The 19572-nt window shown below is 44.8% G+C and overlaps 2 protein-coding genes across 4 annotated transcripts in view; both read right to left on the reverse strand.

Annotated features, from left to right (window-relative positions):
* The window catches only part of LOC137898147 (dynein axonemal heavy chain 1-like), a 37528-nt gene extending 25681 nt beyond the window's left edge, over nt 1-11847 (reverse strand). The window contains 28 exon segments of the mRNA XM_068742145.1: nt 49-162; nt 249-415; nt 542-682; nt 749-961; nt 1065-1170; nt 1347-1468; nt 1561-1725; nt 2253-2465; nt 2572-2825; nt 2925-3123; nt 3212-3367; nt 3490-3631; nt 3769-3851; nt 3951-4070; nt 4162-4387; nt 4496-4689; nt 4981-5131; nt 5972-6270; nt 6642-6853; nt 6943-7091; nt 7183-7428; nt 7560-7715; nt 7779-7906; nt 8015-8159; nt 8293-8398; nt 10880-11203; nt 11286-11384; nt 11695-11847. Of these exon segments, the coding sequence (XP_068598246.1) occupies nt 49-162; nt 249-415; nt 542-682; nt 749-961; nt 1065-1170; nt 1347-1468; nt 1561-1725; nt 2253-2465; nt 2572-2825; nt 2925-3123; nt 3212-3367; nt 3490-3631; nt 3769-3851; nt 3951-4070; nt 4162-4387; nt 4496-4689; nt 4981-5131; nt 5972-6270; nt 6642-6853; nt 6943-7091; nt 7183-7428; nt 7560-7715; nt 7779-7906; nt 8015-8159; nt 8293-8398; nt 10880-11203; nt 11286-11384; nt 11695-11716 (4652 nt within the window). The 5' untranslated portion in view covers nt 11717-11847.
* Nucleotides 11848-12731: 884 nt separating this feature from the next.
* LOC137898191 (protein transport protein Sec61 subunit alpha) lies at nt 12732-17647 on the reverse strand. Of its 3 annotated transcripts, none has more exons than XM_068742199.1 (12): nt 17561-17647; nt 16742-16809; nt 16572-16637; nt 16387-16465; nt 16087-16218; nt 15814-15923; nt 14682-14835; nt 14450-14610; nt 14155-14352; nt 13844-14035; nt 13680-13756; nt 12732-13606 (listed from the first exon to the last, which is right to left on the reverse strand). In XM_068742199.1, the coding sequence occupies exons 1-12, from the start codon at nt 17565-17567 to the stop codon at nt 13420-13422; spliced, it is 1431 nt and encodes a 476-aa protein (XP_068598300.1). In that variant the 5' UTR covers nt 17568-17647; the 3' UTR covers nt 12732-13419. The 3 variants fall into 3 exon arrangements, 2 of the variants coding, with proteins under 2 accessions (XP_068598300.1, XP_068598301.1); XR_011105594.1 differs by having other exon boundaries at nt 13469-13606; nt 13844-13965; XM_068742200.1 differs by lacking the exon at nt 17561-17647 and having other exon boundaries at nt 16742-16826.
* Between the last annotated feature and the right edge of the window lie 1925 nt (nt 17648-19572).

Raw genomic sequence — 19572 nt, forward strand, 5'->3', positions numbered from 1 at the left:
GCAGAGTGTAAAAACTTTCCCCGGACAACAGAGTTGAACTTTAATTACCTTTCAGTGAGCGGGGTGATGACTAAACGTCCGGAGTTACCGAGGTACTCGTATCCGTACGGAAACGTTGCATTCAATGAACGGATGCACAAGTCGTCGTTTTCCCAGTAATATCTACAAACAGCATCGGATCAGCGTTAAGCTCCATCTGCAGCAAGTGAAGGTTCACAGCAATAACAACAACAAAACAACAAACACACCGGAGTTGGCTGATCCACTCGAAGTCATTGACGCTCGACACCTCCTGCTCCACCAGCCTGGCTGCAACATCCTTAGCGTGGACGTCTAGGACAATAAGGGCAGACAGCACAGCTCGCTGGACGTTGGACAAACGTCCCCTCAGCAGCAGCTGCACCGAATCACCCAGCTTCAGGCACCGGAGGGAAAATGCATGAATCTTAAGACACCACTGGCTGCATCGCGCACAGTTCTATATATATTTGTAGTAATATGGACATTTATTATTTAACATAAATATTGGACAAACTCTTACTTGTGTCTGTAGAAGAGGATAAAGGCGTCTGCTCAAGTCTCCCTGCTCCAAGGCCTCAGACACGGCAGCGGTCCAGAAGACTTGGCAGCCAGCGAGCACCACTTGGCCAGGCCACGATAACACCCACTCGCTACGAGGTTGCTGTGGGAGGGGGGGGGGGTCAAGAGACAACACAACTCGAGGTGATCCCCATGAAATGGTGCAAACAAGTGATACGAGAGAAAAGATAACGTCACAGACCTCCGGGTAGACTCTGAGGGAGCGGCCGATGTTATCCCTCAATGTGGCCTTCATCGATGTCTCTACGTCCCTGAGCCAGTCCTCCGCGTTTCCAGTCGGCCACACTGGAGGGAGCAACTTCACCTCCTCCTCTTCATCAGAGCGCATGTGTGTGATCTGCAGATCTGACTGGAACTGAAGCTGAGAACCATGAGAAGTCTCACTTTCACCTGAGATGCCTGTTACCTGATACTTCTTGAAAAAAAAAAAGGCAGCCGTGAAGAAACGACATCCTTGAACGAACCTGCGCGATGTTCTCGAAGCATTTTCGCAAGTGTGGCTGCAGAGCAGCGGGATCTTTGCTCTGGGACATAATGGCCATGACCTCATCGTCTGACATGAAGTAAAACCTATGGACAAACGTACAGTTGAATGTGTGTTATGATTCAAATGTTCAATAACGTTTCATTTTACAAAGGTTTTACAATTTCCTTCTCGTTTATTGTGAGCAAAGACAGTTCGTGCATGGAATAAAAAGCTTGATCGATTTGAACTGAGAGGGAATTTCAGGACACTTCCGGCCTACCTGGGGAAACACCCTCGCTTTCTCTCCAGGTATTCACTGAGACCCTTCCGCGCCTGCTCCAAGAGTGTGTTGCACTCTTTCAGTTTGTGTAGTAGAAAAGCATCTGAGCATAATTCAATCACCTGGAGGAACAGGCATAAACGCACACCGACGCCATCACCATCACAAAGCTCCTTGTCCCCCCAACAACGCGTCGTGGCAGCTGACCTCTGACCTTTTGATTATTCAAGGCTCTTTTCATGATCAGCTTCCATCTTCTCTCCATGCTCTGGTATCTCTGTCCTTCCACAGGCAGCTGCTGCTTGATGTCCACAGAGTTGAAGATGGGCTCCAAGTAAAGCCAAGCGCGCTGGCAGGTCAACCACTCCCCCAGCACCTCCTGCAGGCACCAGCAGAGGGCGGCAGCATGACTTTAGCCACCGGTGATGATCACAGAGGAAACTAGAAAACAACAATCAGAGACTGCAGACCCCGCCTCCAATAAACTATTCGATCTTGTGAGACAGTAAACAGGGCTTCCGGATCAGAGGGGCCAAACCTGCTCTAGCTTGTTGCTCCGGAAAGTACTACAAGACTCCTTCTGGACTCTTTTTCCCATCATGCCATTCGTGTCCCTCCCTCTTAAAGTGGCAGTTTACAGCACAGGCACAATTCCAGATGTAAAAATAATTCTAGAATCTGGATCCAGATCCGGATCAACGCCATTCTCGGGGAGGACCGAGCCACGGACAGAACCTTGCTTGTGTAAAAATTTCAAGTCGATTGGCTTACTAGTTTTTGCGTTATGCGCTCGGACAGACAAACAGACAAACAAACAAACAGACAGACAGACAGACAAACATATAGACAAACGCACCCAATTGCAATACCCTCGCCTCCGCTTCGGCGAGGGTAACAAGGCCTTACTTGAGTCAGCGTGAGCTTGCTCTGCCAGGTATCGACGCGATCCTCAAAGTGTCTCATGAAGGGAGACGAAGACAAGCCCTGCATCGTGACGATGTGGTCGTCCAGCAGCTGGGACACTTTGTCTGGGCTCTTTAAGACGTAGTTGCCGGTTTCCTTGTAGGGCAACACGTCAAAAGAAACTGTCGACCAATCTCGCTCCATCCTTTCCAGGGCCTGAGTGACGATGTGTGTAAATGCATCAGAATACGACACATCTTCCATTCCTTTGACAACGGAGCGGAGGACATACTAGTCCCGCAGAGTCCTGCTGCAGAGCTACCTGTTCAATGGCGTGCTCTTTCTCCGCCGTCTCAGCAACACGAGCGATCTCTTTCACGTGGTTCTGTAGTCCAAGCTCGACGCAGCGAGAGAGGGTCAGGCTGGTTTGGGGCTTGATTCTTATCTGAACGACTTCTGAAAGCATCTCCCAGTGGCGGCTCCTCATCCCTGGGTTCCTCAATCCCCGAATCAGAGGGACGTATGGAAGGAAGTTCTCGACCTTGCTGTGGATGGCAGTCGCCACCATCTGGCACCCTAGCGTTGTGTGAGACAAAGGAGACACACATTGTGTGAGACAAAAATCTGGCTTTTGTTTGGACGCCATCTTTGGATGGCGATAAAAGTTCTCCCGACCAGGAATGCCCTTGAATTGTTGGACACATTTCTGAATTGTCCTGTGGGAGTCTGCGACGTTGCGCTCAAGTTGCTCGGGGTCGATGGAGGACAGTGGGTCAGCCAGCCAGCTCTCCTGCCATCGTAGCCAATCAGAGGTCGTGGTCCACAGGTCTTTAAAAGGCTGGAAGTCCTTCACCAGCTTCTGCAGACGATCATACTGCAATGCACATTTCCCTTCTGTTCACCTGAGGGGAAACAATCTGTGTCGTGGAATGACGAAATATCCACCGCTCGACTTCACTGACATTAGTAGCAGGAAGCCCAAACAGGCGTTCCCGCCCGTTCACGTTTTCGGCCATCGCCTGGCAGTCCTTGAGCTGCTTGTTCGTGCGCCTCATCTCATTGACAACCTCGTGGGCACGATCGATGTCTCCGTGTCCCGCAAGCCCAGCAACCAGCATCTACGACAGGCGGGGGTGAGGAGAAGGAGACCTCTGAATAACTGTGAACCGTGATGGTCGCAAACAATCAAACTGGAATGAATCAGAAAAAAAAAAAAAAAAAACTAGTCCGCTCAGCTGACCTGCAAAGAGTCGAGGTCATCCTCGAAGTCGTTCTGGCCGACCAGGTGGATCTTACGGAAGCGCTCGGCATCCTCCGCATGCTGGACGGCTACCGCTAACATCTGATTGGTTATCCTTTGAGGCCATTCGACGGCGATCCTCCTGCAGAGACAGATCACTGCGGCGATCAGGATACATGTACGCAGAGCCATATAAATACGTCACGTGACGGTAAAAAAAATACGATTTCAGAGTAATGTTCATTAGCAAGAGAATTAGAGAATTTATTTGGCACTTACTTTCTTTTCACATCCTCATTTGAGAGACAGAAGCAAAAGTCCTCCGTTCGGTCATAGTCCGACAGGGTCTTACCAATACGCTCCTGTTGTGGAAAGATTGTTTTTTAAAAAGGGTCACGTTTATTGGCAAATTAACCCTTTATATGACACATAAAAGAAATCCCCATTTCTGGCATTTGCACCTTATAACTCTTGACCTCTTCTGGGATTTGCTTCATCCAGTTCCTCAGTTCCGTCAGTTCCTCAATGCTGTTGGGCCGCTCACGTAGCCTTCTGCTTATCGCATCGCACTCTTCACATGCCTATTAAAAATATAGAAAATGAAAAAATTAGCCTTGGGGGAAAGGTTTGCATCAAAATTCTGTTTGAAACGCTCTAAAAAAAATGACTTACATCGTCAACCTGCTTTCGCAGCTTCAGAACAAAGTTGTCCAACATCGCTTTAGCAACAGCCTTCATCTTTTTAGACAGCGCCAGACGCACAGGTTCCACCCGGACGATGAACAGACCGATGACGATGGAGGACGGCAAGGAGTGCTGGAGAACCTCCACTTCTTTGCGATAATGTTCCACCACTTCCTTCACTTCTTGGAATGTCGGTTCTGCATGTGTATGAGAACTAGCAGAGAAGAGAGAACAGTTCTGTCTCATGAATTAAACGTGCTGGACGTTAAATCTGTCATTTCACTAGTTTGATATAGTTTAGTATAGTTTTCGGACAACTTACTTGAGAAGGACTTCAACGTCCAAGTTGTTCAGCTCTAAGTGTTTTTCATATGCAGCAGCGTAAGCCCTGAGAGGGATTGCTGCTTGCAGCAGAGCATTTCGGACCTTCTCTCTCAGCTCATTTACTTCTGGTTCCCACAAATTCACCGACTCGAGCAGCGGATTGTCTCCGATAAACAATTTATGCATCACAAGCTGTTGCAAGACAGAAGTTGTGTGTGTGTGTCACAGAACAGGGCTTCTGGTTTAGTAGAGTGCATGCATCTTGTTATAATAGTGCAAGCACAGCAATTTTGAGTTTAGAAAAACAATCGTATAAAGACAATGTGACGCATGCATACTAATCTTATATCTTATAAAACTAAAATTCGCTGTTAAAAAAATAAAACACCTCTTGACATGTAATCAATAGCTTAAAAAAATGATACTGCTCTTGAGAAACGCTCTGATGCACAGTGAATCAGGTTTTAGCAGGTTGTAATTTACCTTATCAAGCTGCAGTATGTTGTATGTGGCCAGAATGCCTTTATCAAACAGGTCAACGACAGTTGTCGGAAAATTCTCCAGAGGAGTGCTGTAATGGACGCCGGTCCGATCCAGAACCAAGTCCACTTGGAACAGAGGGTTCCTTTTAGGCCTAATGATGGAGAATACTATTCAGTAAAGTAATGGTTAATGACACACAATCATATATTATCATGTAGAACTAACCATAGGACAAGGAATAGAAGGGAAGAAGGGAGAGGACTTCAGGTACCATCAGTGCAGGGTGATGGAGAGAATGTGGAAAGGAGGTGAAGAATCGTGTGCAGGCAGGCTGGACCGGGTGGAGGAAAGTATCAGGTGTGCTCTGTGATAGGAGAGTGCCAGCGAGGATGAAGGGAAAGGTCTACAAGACAGTGGTGAGGACAGCCATGATGGACGGCTTAGAGACAGTGGTGAGGACAGCCATGATGGACGGCTGAGAGACAGTGCAGGCTCTGAGGAAAAGACAGGAGGCGGAGCTAGAAGTGGAGGAGATGAAGATGCTGAGGTTCTCCTTGGGAGTGACCAGGTTGGATAGGATTAGAAATGAGACAATAAGAGGGACAGTGAAGGTAAGACGTTTTGGAGACAAGGTCAGAGAGGACAGACATTGATGGTTTGGACATTTTCAGAGAGACAGGGACTATATCTGTAGAAGGATGCTGAGGATGGAACTGCCAGGGAACAGGACTAGAGGTCGACCCAGGAGAAGAGACATGGACAGAGTGAGGGAGGACATGAGAGTGGCTGGTGTTGGGGAGGACGATGCAAAGGACAGGGTGAAGTGGAGAAGGTTGGGTTGCTGTGGCGACCCCGGACGGGACAAGTTGAAAGTACAGTAGTAGCAGAACTAACTATAGGAATATTATAATACAGATGCAATTGAGCACAAACGTGTGAAAATGTTATATATAAACGTGAATCCGTGCTCATAATGAGTAAGCCGTCCTACTTGTACGGGCTGGCGGTGAGGTTGTTGCCCCAGACCAGATCTTGAGGGCAACTCAGCAGACTGTCGCAGGCGTCCAGCAGCAGCCGAGTCAGGCTGATGAGGGAGTCTCGCACGAGGAAGCGCAGCGAGTCCTGCAGCTTGAAGCGCACCTGCGTCATCAGCCGGGACATCTTGGAGCTCTTGTACATCTCCCAGGAGGACTGATTCACGTTGTACGCGCCCTTGCCGATACTCGCCAGGTTGGAGCGGATGCTGTTGCTCAGCGCGACCACCCACGTCTCCCTGAGAAACAGGCCTATCTGGAAAAGGCACAAAAGATTTGATGATTCTTTATTGACTTGAAATTCTATCACCTCCTTTAGTCTCGTCATCCTCCTGGTAAAAGACATGAACGCTATTTTTTTTTTTTTTTTTTACTCTCTATTAAAACAAAACATTCCTTGACATTATTGCACATATACATCATTTGCAAACTTGAAATATTAATGGTCACAATTAGAAAGAAATAGCAAGTATCCTGATAAAGGGAACTAAAGAAAACAAAAGACAAAAGCAAGAATTGTTATTACTTCTCCAAATACGAAATCACAGGCGCCCATCTTTTTAGGTCCTTATTTAGCCCTATTTTAATATAATCGGCAAAAGAAAGGCTAACAAAATACTGCAATACCTGAGTATGCACTTGTGACTGCATGTCTCCAAACTTGTCCAGCGTGAGAGGTTTGACGAAGGTGACGTTGAACAGTCTCATGGTCGCCACCTTGTTGCACTCGGACCACACTTCAGACAGAACGCAGATCACTTCTGGCTTTGTCAGCAGGGAACGGAAGACGAAAGCAGCTTGGTTCTTCTTGTAGTCCAGGTGAGGAACGGGAAAGCATCCTGTGCGGAGATAAAGGAGGACTCCGGTTCGACAGCGAAGGTGAAAGCCAGGAAGTAGCAGGCTCCTCCGGGGGGGCTGAGGAGCTCACCTTTTAGCGGCACATGTGGAGGTGGCAGGGTGATGTGGGAAAACTCGTCCGGATGGTTCATCACCACTTTGTCAAAGATAACGCTGTTCATAGTACGGGCGAACTCCAGTTTGATTTCTTTCTCCAGGTCGTCTATACACTTCTCCAGGCTGCACACGTATTGTAATATATATATATATAAAGTAGGTAATGCAGAAAAGTAGAAAATGAAGGCGTTGGCGCGACACCAGCATCCCTCACATGTTCAGCCTGAGCCCAGGAGCTGAGACGGCGCGTCTTCTGATGCTCTGGAGTCGGACGCCATCGAGCGATGGTGTTCCCTTCGCTATGGGCATGCGGTCCACAGACAAGTGATAGAAAATCTGAGCTTCTGTGTCCTCCCTCAAGCGCAGGGCAAACTGGACCCGTTGGACGAAGACGCGAGGATCCTCCGCACTGAACAACAATCGGATCCTGGGGACCCAGTGCTCGGTGCCGGCCAGCATCCTCCCTTCTACGCCGTCAAGGAGATTGTGAGCATACAAGACGAGGCACATGACAACAAGAGGGTGAATGCGTTCATAAAATATCGTGATATATTGCAAAATATTGCTCATTAAAGCGGAAAGGTGCAAAACTTGCCCCTTTTGTGTTCTCGGCTGCGAACGGCATCTTCTCGTTTGATGTTTGGCCGATGCTTTTGCACCAGGTACTGGCCTTTCCCTCTACTATAGTCAAGGACATCAACTAAACGCCAGCTGTACTTTAAGGGGGAGCTTTCTGGGTCATCTTCAATCGAGAGATAAACCAGTAACCATCAAAAGATTTGAGATGATATCCGTCTCGTGTTTGCACGTTGCACATTGTCACCTGTGGGTAGCAGCGCTTTGGCAGGAATTGGTTTTCGGTTGGGTGACTGCTCGTCGTTGCCCAGGGCGAGCCAGTCTTCTGGTGTCCTGCAGTCATAGTCCTCATTGTCAAATATCTACGGAGTGAAAAAAAACCAGCACATTACTGAGAGCTGAGAGCCACTACACAGGATGTAATGGTAACTGGTGAAGCCAAATACTGCAGAAGAAAACACAGTCGTCACCTCCAAGGGGAGATAGGGTGAGACAGGAATGTCCGGCGTGGCTGCCAGCTCATCGCTGCGACATCTTGGCGTGAGGAGGTCAGAGTCAACGCCTTTTTCTGCCAGGAGCTGCTCAAAGTTCAGCAGGAGGTATTCTCTTCTACGTCTGGAGGGAAACAACATCGAACAGTATCAGAACAATTCTAAATGTACAAAGGCAATACAAAAACGCGAGCTATGTACTGCGTGGCAGTAAAAATGGTCTACTTCCATACACGACGCACATAAATAGTACACACCTCTCTATCGCTAGCTTGCGAGGGATCTGACCCGGAATTGTTTGGTACGGCATCTGGATCTTGGGCGTGCATCCAGCCCGCCAGAAGGAGGAGGTCTGTGACTCGCCTAAGGAGCTTCCAGGACGGCTATTTCCCATAAGCTCGGGCTGATCCGGCGAAGCCTTTGAAGTTGTACCTGGGTAGAGCACGGCAAACAACAAACAAGCGCATCCCTTATTTTAGTTTGATGAGCTCCTCTTTAAAATGTGCCACAACCTCAAAGGCCCGAATGACGTGAACTTGCCCTGAGGTGGACTCTCACTGTTTGTCGTGTTGAGACGGCCGACGCCGGGGACGGGTTGACCCTGTGACCTCTGCTGGGTCTCTGGTCCCACTGCACAAGACTAATCAATGGACAGTAGGCGGGTCTTATCGCATCTCTTGATCAGAGCATAATAGAAGCTTGTTATTTTTGCAAGGACGCCAAGATGAACTTTTACCTGGTGCTCTAACGAAGGCTTGTGATCTGGAGGTTCGCAGGGAGGAGGCGGCGACGTCGGACCAGACGCAGATAAATATCTTCTTCTTTTCATCTTCTACTTTATCAGAATAAAAGCATTTATAAGTGTACAAATAGAATAAAATTATTCAGACAGTATAAGGTATGCGTGTAACTTGTTTAGATAATTTATGACGTTGCTCAAAGGCTGTAAAATAACATACTATAAGATAAATACAGGCTATAAAATGATTGGTTAAGCTAATTAATGAGCGATCGTAGACTGTTATGAACGACATTTAAAGGAACCAATACTTTCGATCGGTTTATATCGTCAAATAACTTAGCTGAAAATATCCCGTGAATCAAAAGGTGCATGTTTAACGTCACAAACTGATAAAACAAAGTGTGCGACGTACCTTAACTCCAAAATTCGCGGTGTAAAACCTCGAACGACGTAAAGCAAACGTAGATTAGGAAATCTCAGTTTCCCTGTGGAAGTAAACTCCCGGTGTGTGTGTGTGTGTGTGTATACGGTTGTCATGGGGATGCGTAACCTAGGGCGGCTGAAAGAAAGAAAGAAAGAATACTTTTACACAACACTCTGTATTTTGTACATAATATGTGCGTGCGGGAGGTTGGTATTCAAAACTGTGTGCACCTCCTTAGAAATGTCACATGACCAGGTTTCTTCACAGCTTAAGAACAACGAGCACACCCTGGTCATGATGATAACGCAATGGAATTTGATAGGAATTTACTTCAATTGTCAGTTCACAGATTCCCTTCATCTTTTACATCCATGCTCCTGACAGCTCCAGAGAAACCCCCTTTAACCCACGCGATCCCAAACATCCTGGGTCGTGAGGGCATCATGAACGTCCTTGTTTCCCATGGCGGCTCACAAGCATCAAATGCTGCAAACGTTGCACCTGCTGCCCCCCCGGCCTCTTCTGATGAAACCCGTCAGAGCAGTCTCAGATTGGGCAGCCGAGCACAAATGCATAGTCTCATGCGTCTAATTCCTCACGTGTCACTTGGAAAGGACATGCTGCCATGCAGATAGGGATTAATTAAGGTCGAGGGGTCGGGGGGGGGGCTGCAGGAGCTGCAGTCATGGGGTATTTTATGAGGTCCAGGGTGAAACTACTTTACAGTGGAGCTTAACCACCAAAGGGACTTTTTCCATTCCAGATGATCATCAGTTCTGTTTTGCATTCAATTACAAAATGGCACAAAAAATTCATCAAGATCTCAGAAATCTAAATACTTTAAAATGAAAACTGCAAATTTACTCTCTGTGATAAAGTCGGAGTGAATGTCGGTGCCCTGGATATATATGTAAATTCACAGGACCAATCCAAATGTGCTGTCGTGTACATTTCCGTGGGTCTCACATGTGAGATCGATCATTGGTCCTAACAAATCAGAGCATATGCAAGGTCCAACTTCTACTTATGATTTGACACCAGGCTAATCTTCTGCTTTAATTTAAAGTCGCTGATTTTGACTTGCCCTCTTTTAGTCAAAGCATGTAGAATCTAACATTTCATCATCATTTTGGGTTAATGCACAACAAAAGTGGGATGATTCTGATGGGGTCAAAATGAAGACCCTGGAGTTTCCATAGGATTTTGGTGAACAATAAAAACATGGGTACCGTCAGTGCTGTGTTTATTGAACAGAGGCTGCTTCCGCTCCGTCATTCTGTACAAAGAGTTCACTGATTCAGGGTGTAAATAACTAAGTGCTAAGTTTTATTCCTGACGCGCTGATATTAACAGGACAGAAACACACAGTAAATCCTAACAGACAGATCTCTCCGCATGGAAACGTACATTAAATTAAACTCCTATTGCATATAAAATGAGTCTTTCTGCTAACATCCCTGCAGCAGATAGCTTGGTCAGTTGTCATTAAATATGCAAAAGAGTTTTTTTGAGCATTTAGCAAACAAGTCATAATTTGTGTGCAAGTGAAAAGTCATCACCAATGAGGGAAACCCCTATTTGGGCTTTCAAAAGAGAATGAAAACAGAAAACAGATAAGATCAAGGTCATTTCTGCTGGCTAGTGCGTCCACTCAGACAAGCTTAGCTGGCAGCTTGACTGTCTGATGTACTGTCAGTCGAGGCGCCAGACTCGGGAGTCGAACTGGTCGAGGTAGAGTCAGTTTCTGGTAAAGCAGAATCAGAGCTGGATTCTGGTTCAGAAGAGCTCTCTTGATCCGCTTCCTGAGGATAGAGCTCAGGGTATCGCTGCATGCACTCCTGCATGTCACGGAAGCTGTCGATACAATCGGAGCCCTTCACCTCCTCTCCGCTATAGTGGAAACAGGAAAAGGCCTCCTTGAACTGCGAGCCGCACGGCCCGCTGGCCATGCCGCCCAGACAAGGGCAGTTCCAGTTAATGTCCCCGTTTGGCAGGATCAGACCTAAAGGAGCAGGAAGTGAAACGGAAGGTCGTTAAATAGAGAACGTCCCAAGAGAAAAGCCATGTCTGGTTCAGATACGGACCCTGTTCCTCATATGGATCATCAGGGTCCTCTGCAATGAGCTCAGCGTTACTGGGCGTCTCATGGTCCTCCTTGGTCACAAAGATGATCCGATCTTTACCTAACGAAAACAATAAAAACATGGTTGACGAAATACCCTCAATGAGAACGCCTTGTCATTTCTTAAGGTTAGCGGTTTTAAAGCATCAAGTTTCGATTTAAATGTGTAAAGGAACATAGTGGCTATCAGGAACGAACGAAATGGACGTAATGCTAGAAGATACTAAATCTCATTTCGGTAGTTTTCGTCGCACATGGCCAGGAATCTTCCCAACGCGCAAGGGATCGCTGCTTCTCCGAAAGTTAGCTTAGCATGGCGATTCACTCAATGACATTGACCTGCCGCGACGTAAAGATCAATGAACGATCACCTTCCTGCCTGCAGTACGACATGTCTGCCCGCGTTTTCGTCCTTGGAGCCTCGTTCTCTACGAAGAAGTTGACCAGTGTTGAAATAAATCTCACTTAGCAAGCGAGAGCATTTCATTTGACAGGCTACCCGGCGTTCAACAGCCCTGTGACACCCTCTCTGGTGCGTCGACTCGCTGGCGCGTGATAATGACGTCACGCGTTTGTTTGTTTTTTGCTTTTCCCGTTTTACACGTTGCACACAGAACCAGTCAAAAACAATCTCTCTCATGCATGTACAAATACATGTTGAAATATTTTTGTATTTCTATTTTAGCATACATTGTCTTATATTTACCAGTTATATTTTTTTCTTCTATTCTTTCTTTGTCCTTGTGACCTCAAACTATTCAAATAAACGTAACATGTAGAATACGTTTTACACAACACGTAATACGTGGGAATTGTTTTAGTTTGCAAAATTCCCAACAGAAATTAATGTCTGCTTTACTGATGTCCGTATGTTGCATTCATTTTATAATTTCTTAATGGTTATCCAATTTAATACTTATCAAAGTTCTGCTTTATACCTTTTGGTGTTTGGCATTTCCAAGTTTTCAAATCAAGATTTTACTGACCTCTAATAGCGTTTTTAACCATTTCATTGTGGATCCTGTGATGATTACCATAAATATGTTACAATAATCTCAGAAAAACAGATTAGTCCCACTCTCGTTGTGTTCTAGAACAATACGATTTTGTTGTTAAATATGAGTCTTTAATACTTTTCACCTAAACAATATGAAACAAATTTATCTTGCAAACCAAGATCGTGACCTCAAGTGGAAATAATAGCTCACATTATACAGGATGTGTCGCCAAGTTGTCTCAACTGCCTTTCTAAACGGAAAACTAGGTCCGAACTTGTTGATCTGTGATCGTTTTCAACCGTCTAGTTGCTGTAATGTGTTTTCCTTGAAACAGTCAACCTGCTAATACTGTTCTGTAGCCGTCTGCCATCATGCAACCATGCCAGGACAATAGAAATCAGAACCAGAAGTCTTTTTGGAAAAAAAATTCTGTATTTATTTATGTTGTATAAAGTAAAAACCAAAATGAAACCCCATTTCATCCCTATCAAACCCACCCTCATCCCGACCATCTCGGCAGTATTGTGCAGCAATTCAGTCTTGGAATAAAAGGGCATAACAACAGTCTCCTCCTGGAACCTAGGGAGGATGAACACTGTGCCATACATAAGACCAATGTGAAAATAAACAGCCCACAAAAACAAGACTCAATAAAAACCACCAACAGCTTTGTCATATAAGATAAGCTGCCTGTGATGAACATTGATATGGCTTTCTTTCATTCTTTCAACTCCTCCCAAATGTTTAGGCATCATGCTTTCAGCTTGAAATTAGCACTAACATGTTGTCAGTCTTTGTGTTCCTTGAATTTGCTGCAACGACCAATGCCTGCGGTAAGTCAAAGACGGCAGCTCGCACTTCCGTGCTTTCAGGCACCCTACAGTTGATAAGACAGTCATTGCGGACTTAGGCAGCCTGCAGCTGGATGGGCAATAATAATAATAATAGGTGTCAAAAGGAACACAATACTACGTGCATCCAAAACCGTTTTCTCAGCATTACCATGCTAAAGACGTATGGCAGAATAAAGGTGGCAGGAAATAACTGGGGGGGGGGGGGGGGGGGGGTGGATTCTGTGTGTTTGATGGTTGCTGCTTTCTAGAAGAGCAGAGCTCCCATGCTGCCCATTTCGCTCTGCTCCTTTACAAAGATTTCAAAGTACTGGTAGATGATGGTCACCGCCAAGAGGATTCCAGTACCCGAGCCAATGGCACCCAAGAAGTCAGCCATGACAGATAGCCCTCCTATGCAGAGGCCACCGAAGGCAGCAGCTGTAGGAATGTACCTGCAAATGGTAAAGGATGTATTTATACATAGCTGTTGAACATTCCATATGTTGTAAGTAACAACCTGTTTACCTGTTGAGCTCATGCACCATAGAGGTTTCTCGGTGTCCCCTCATTACCATCTGCTGCTCCTTCAGCTGTTTTGCCACCTGAGACACAAAGGGAAATATACAAATGAGTTTCTCCTGACTCCGACTTGTGTAACTTGCGAATGAAAATGCAAATTAGGAACTTACATCTTTAGCAGAGGACCCCGAGACCTCAATCCAGGTTTTAGAGAAAAAGGCACAGGAGCCCAGCATGAAGATAATATAGATAACGGCATGAACAGGGTCATCCAGAACAGAACCGAATGATTCTGGAGGAGACAGAAAGTAGCAAAGACCGCCCACCGGGTAAGCCCGAGCTGGTCCGCCACTCGTTGCGTCCTAGAACAATACGGTTTTGTTGTTAAATATGAGTCTTTAATACAATGTCCTGGTCTATAAACGTGTCACAATGCCTGTGACTAGGTGCGCTGGAGTACAAGTACACGTCATATACTTACAGACCAGGTTCCCAGAAGGTTAACAAGGAAGTTGCCACTGAAACGTGTTGAAAGCATCTGAGAAATGACGTACAGGTTGGAGACCAGGGCAGACTGCAGGATGATGGGAATATTGGAGGTGTAGAACAGTTTGATGGGGTAGGTGTTGTACTGACCCCGGTAGCGTGCCGATTTGATGGGCAGGTCCACCCTAAAGCCCTGGAGAGGAAATAAAGTGCATCAGTTAAAGTTCGCTTCAAAACTTCAAGTCCAAATTCCTTTAATGCAATGAGAGCATTAGATGTTTCCAGCTCACCTGGAAGTATATGACCACCGCAAACACAAAGACTGTGGCAATGAGGTTCATGAGGTTAGGCAGGTTTTGTCTGTAGAAGGCCTCCCTCAGGGCACGCACCTTATCGGTGCGAGTTGCCAAGAGATGAAAGAGAGCAATGACGGCTCCCTCAAACTCAGTACCTGGAGAAGCAACGTACGCCGTTATAATATAGAAGACGACATAGAAATGTGTTCATTCCAAGTACGCATACCTCTGCCAGTGTTGACGGTGGTGGGGCTGAAGGCCTTCCAGACGATTGTCTCACAGATGTTGGTTGCAATGAACAGAGAGATGCCCGAGCCCAGACCATATCCCTTCTGAAGCAGCTCATCCAGCAGCAGGACAATCATACCAGCAACAAACAGCTGAGGAAACAGACAGAGATAGACATTTGTGTTGAGCGTATTCATGCAAGCATCCAGCTGTTCAAAAAGTAACGTACGGAGATAAAGGAACGAACGTGTCTTATATTTAAAATATGACATAATATATATACAGTAGTCCCTCGATATAATGCGGTTCATTTTCCGCGACTCCGCGGAGTTTTTTAATGCAATTTCAGATTTTTTTTTTGCACTTGAACGCGCCTTGAAACGGCGCAAGACGAAGGGGCGCGGTCGGAGGAACTGTGAAATACGCGCGAGTCGCTATTAATAACTTCTTATGTGTTCAACCTCGTAGGTTGATCATTAAAATTAAATTCGTTATTTCTAAAAGCTAACATATTTATTTGTTAAGCGTTTGTTTTATAGCGCTCTTATTCTCTGTGTAAAAAGAGGCTTTTATTTTGTAGGAGCATAAACGTCACGTCCCTTTTGAGTATCGTTTCTTCCTGTTTATACATGTAGCCGCTGCCGTTCCGCTGTGCTAAGCTATCCAATAAAGAAGCCCATGAGAGGCTAAAGACAGCACGAGTAGAATATTTGTTCTTCTGCACTCCAAGCGGCTCTTTCCTCGACCTGCACGCCTTAACATTATTAACAGGAAAACGTTTACTGTACGTACTATATATTTTTATTTCTCAAACAAATGTTTCGTTCTGAAAAGGTTTTGATCTTTGGTTTCATTCTATAATACTGAAACAATATATTTAGGTTAATGCCTGCCTGTTAAACGTGTATAAAGTGTGTGGTGAGGGGTTTTACAGCCTTAAAACATTTATGTACATGCATAATAATTGAAAAAAAATAAAGATCACTACATTGCGGATTTCACTTATTGCGGGTTGTTTTTGGAACGTAACCCCCGCGGAAAATGAGGGACTACTGTATACACATTTTACCAAATAAAATCAAGAAAATTCCCCGTCATAGACAAGGAAGCTGCGACGAGTTTATCTTCACCTGAATGATAATGAGCAAACATATCCCTGCACCCATCTCTGAGGGATCCCCATACATGCCAGTCATTACGTATACAATGGACTGTCCAATGGTGATGATCATCCCAAACACTGCAAAAAACAACAACAAAATATTACAAGTTGCAATTTTACAGAGACAACAACCACTGATGAACATTTTGAAAGAAACATTTGTGCCTGCCAAGTAAATTCTGGAAACTTTCTTCAAAGGGCTTGTGAGAAGTTCTTAAAATAGCGAAATAGAGTGACCTACATTTCTGGGCTCCGTTGAAGAGGGCTCTGTCTTTTGGGGTGTCCCCCACCTCAATGATCTTGGCACCAGCCAGCAGCTGCATGATAAGGCCTGAGGTGACAATGGGTGAGATCCCCAGCTCCATCAGAGTACCTGCAGTTACAATTTAAAAACGACATATGTCAATGTAAATGTCAGTAAATACATTACATAAAAGCCTGCGGGTGTTGACCTTTGCATCATTCTATGCGCTAATGAGATTATGTCCGGCCTGATAACAACACCGTGATTAAGCCTGCTGTACAAGAACATTTCAAGCACCTCTGTTGGAAGCAAGGATTACTCTCATCCAGTAGAAGGGATCCGCTGAATCGGACGACATGATGCCAAAGAGAGGAATCTGAGTTCGAAAGAAAGAATAATAAAAGCTATAAAACGGTGTCATAAACTCTTAATTGCAGAGTATGCTGGATGTCATTTAAATGTATTAATCAGCATATACCAACCTGGCAGCACACCAGAAAGATGAATAATGTGATTGCAGTCCATAGTACCTTTTCTCTGAACTGAATCTGTGAGGAGTAAAAAAAATAAAATAAAGGAGATCACCCATTGGAATAGTGTAGAAAAATAGCGTGACTTAATTTGCAATAATCAGTGCAAAATATAAATATACCTTTCTTTCTGGTTTCTGAATTTCTGGCAAGACTGCACAGAACGGCTTGATGACCTCCAAAAACTTAACTGCAAGTACAGAGGAGTAGGTTAAAACACAAAACTACACTTGTGTTTAAATACACTGCAATAAAAGTTAGCGTCTTTATTTCGTATTGCTCAACAATAGCACAAATGATTAATCAACTGGACTTTTTTTTTAAAGTTTGGTTGAAGACGTTTCAACTCTCATCAGTCGCACGGATGTTACGTCATCACCAACCACAAGCTAAAGAGCTACCTGTGGTCACATTATAACAGCGAGAACAATTCGTGTTGACACTTCTATACCCTTCGATGCAGTATCAAATCACTGAAACTGATTTTAAGTCATTTATTTATCAACACGCTCAATTCGTCACTTTGGTGAAACGGAAAATCGTTTTCACACAGAAAGCGGGCGGAAGCCACTTTTAATCTTCATTTGCAAGACATTTCCTCTAATTCCACGTAGCTAGCGTTAACCGCTAGCCACTACAATTAGCATACCGCTAACTAGCGTCCTGCCAATGGACTAGTCAAAGGGAACATAAGAATATGCGCATTTGCTACTGTACGCGACAAAAGTCTATTTACGTTAAAAGTTATTTTTATTTAACATATACATTTTTACTTCGAAGACAAAGTTAAATGAACGATTAGCTCCTGTTATAAGCTAGCTACAACCGAACATTGCCAACTAGCTTGCTGACGGACGCGTCTATTTTTGTTCCGGAATTATACTTAAACAGTATTGTTCAGCAGCCTCAACACGCATAGAGAATAGAATAATGCCACATACTTCCCATCGTGTCCTTAGGCCGACTCTTGTGCTACTGGTATCGGTTCGAGTGCTCACTGGAGTCGGTGTGGCTCCATCCAGCCTCTCCGTAAGAAAAGAAAGAACCGTAGAGACACGTCAACAGAGAAGCCGCTACCCACGTCACTTTTACGAGACACGCACGAACCCGTCCTCCGGTCTACTCCGGTAATAAAATCCGTGGTCGTACTAGAGACCGTAAGCTGCACATTAACGCGTATAGCGAAACTATTTAAAATGATTATAATAATTATAATACATTATAAAACCCACGTGCAAGCAAAATGTTAAATCCTGCAGTATTCTCCCATCCACTAGAGGGCGCACTCATTTAGTATTAGCAGTTTGTCTGACGGCAGACGACACATTTCCTCCCTCTGGAACAAAATAGTGAAACTTTATTGATCCCACAGTCTGTGGGCCGCAGACCTGCATATTGTTGCATTGTAAATTAACAATTTATTATTTCATAAATTCAAGTTAACAGTTACAACATTATCTCAGCGAGCATATTTTGCTAATATTTTTTAACGTAGGATATTTTAGTTCTTGTGTTGTAGAGATCTCAACATTTGTACTTCTGCAAACCAGCCACGAAATAAAAACCATGTGATACACATGCACTTTGCTTGTTTATTATTTGTAAAAAAAAAAAAAAAAGCTTAGAACTCGTGGATTCTATTAACATGAATTCAACATGGCCAGCAAGCCCATGTCACCACAAGAGCTCAGTGTTGCACCAGTGATGATATTTATTTGTGTAGAAGGACAGGTTTCTTTCTTTAAAAAAAAAATGCTTGGATTTCTTGTTGTGTCAGACAACTCTCTTTATTTGAAGTCACCTCTGAATCCTTCAAATGTTCCACAAGACTGACATTTGCCTCTGGAGGTGTTGAAGAGGTGGAATAACTGTGTCTGAGTGGAAGTTTAGAGTTAAAGATGGAGACTACTAGCTTTAATATTTGGAAGCCTATACGTTTTGTTAAATGTACCCCTGTAAACGGCCCTATGTTTTGTTTTGTGTACTCCGGTACTGCCCATTCCTCTGTGGACATAAATAAATCATGGAATGTGTGCGGATGTGATTGTGGATACAGATACAAAATAAAATGTTGTAAACGGGGTGCAGAGAGGATAACTCCAAGTGTGCAATTAGAAGATTTCATCCCTTAAACCTCTCCGCTGGAGATTGTGACATGGGCAGTGTGGTGGTGCAGCGGGTATCACTTTTGCCTCACAGCAGGAAGAACCTGGGATGAAATCCAACCGTGGATCGGGACCTATGATTGGATATGCTTGATGGCACACTCTCATTCTAATCAAACAATAGCGTGACAATGGAAGGAGCTTTCCGCTAACTTTAAACTCTCTGTCCTCATCTATTACTCAACATTACAGCGATGTACACAGACAGGCGATGGAGCGTGGCTTGCAGCCTTCCCATCTGCTCTTAGTTGAAAGACTGTTTGTTCAAGTGGTTGCATAATGACGACCGAGATATGAGCTAACACAAAGGTGACGGCAAGCAAATGCCACACGGGGCTGTTCCACTTGCTGCCTTTCACAGCCTCATTTAACGGTATTAAAGCCGCCAGTAGTTTATTAACAGGGAGCTTTAGGCTACCTATGCAGGCAGGGTTTCTTTTTTGCATTTTTGGGTATTAAAATTAATACCTAAAAATGTTAATCAGTTCAGACTCCTGCCCATCAGCATTAGGGCTGTTTGACAGACGGGAATGAGCGTTACCACCACATATGAAAAACACAAACCCGATACCCAAAGTGGATCCACGAGTTGTAGGGGAACGAGACGGAGCCTTTTAGGATGTAGAACTGCATCATAATTCCATGCAGTAGATATTTGAATCCCTCTGACGGAAGCCTGCGTTTCACTGAAACCTTGCCAAGGCGGTCGACTGTCATTGCTGGGAAGACATAGCCTAATGGTTTGAGGAGGGCTTCATTTATTCTATTGATTCATCTATTTTTCAACC

Source organism: Brachionichthys hirsutus, chromosome 8 (genome assembly GCF_040956055.1).
Source record: "Brachionichthys hirsutus isolate HB-005 chromosome 8, CSIRO-AGI_Bhir_v1, whole genome shotgun sequence".
Lineage (NCBI taxonomy): Eukaryota > Metazoa > Chordata > Actinopteri > Lophiiformes > Brachionichthyidae > Brachionichthys > Brachionichthys hirsutus.

Bases quoted from the DNA above. Each gene is read 5' to 3' on its own strand.
- LOC137898191 (XM_068742199.1), bottom strand. The intron at 16,466-16,571 runs GTTGGTATATGC...TTTCGAACTCAG, and splicing joins TCTTTCTGGTGTGCTGCCAG to ATTCCTCTCTTTGGCATCAT. The intron at 15,924-16,086 runs GTAGGTCACTCT...TGTTTTTTGCAG, and splicing joins CTTCAACGGAGCCCAGAAAT to TGTTTGGGATGATCATCACC.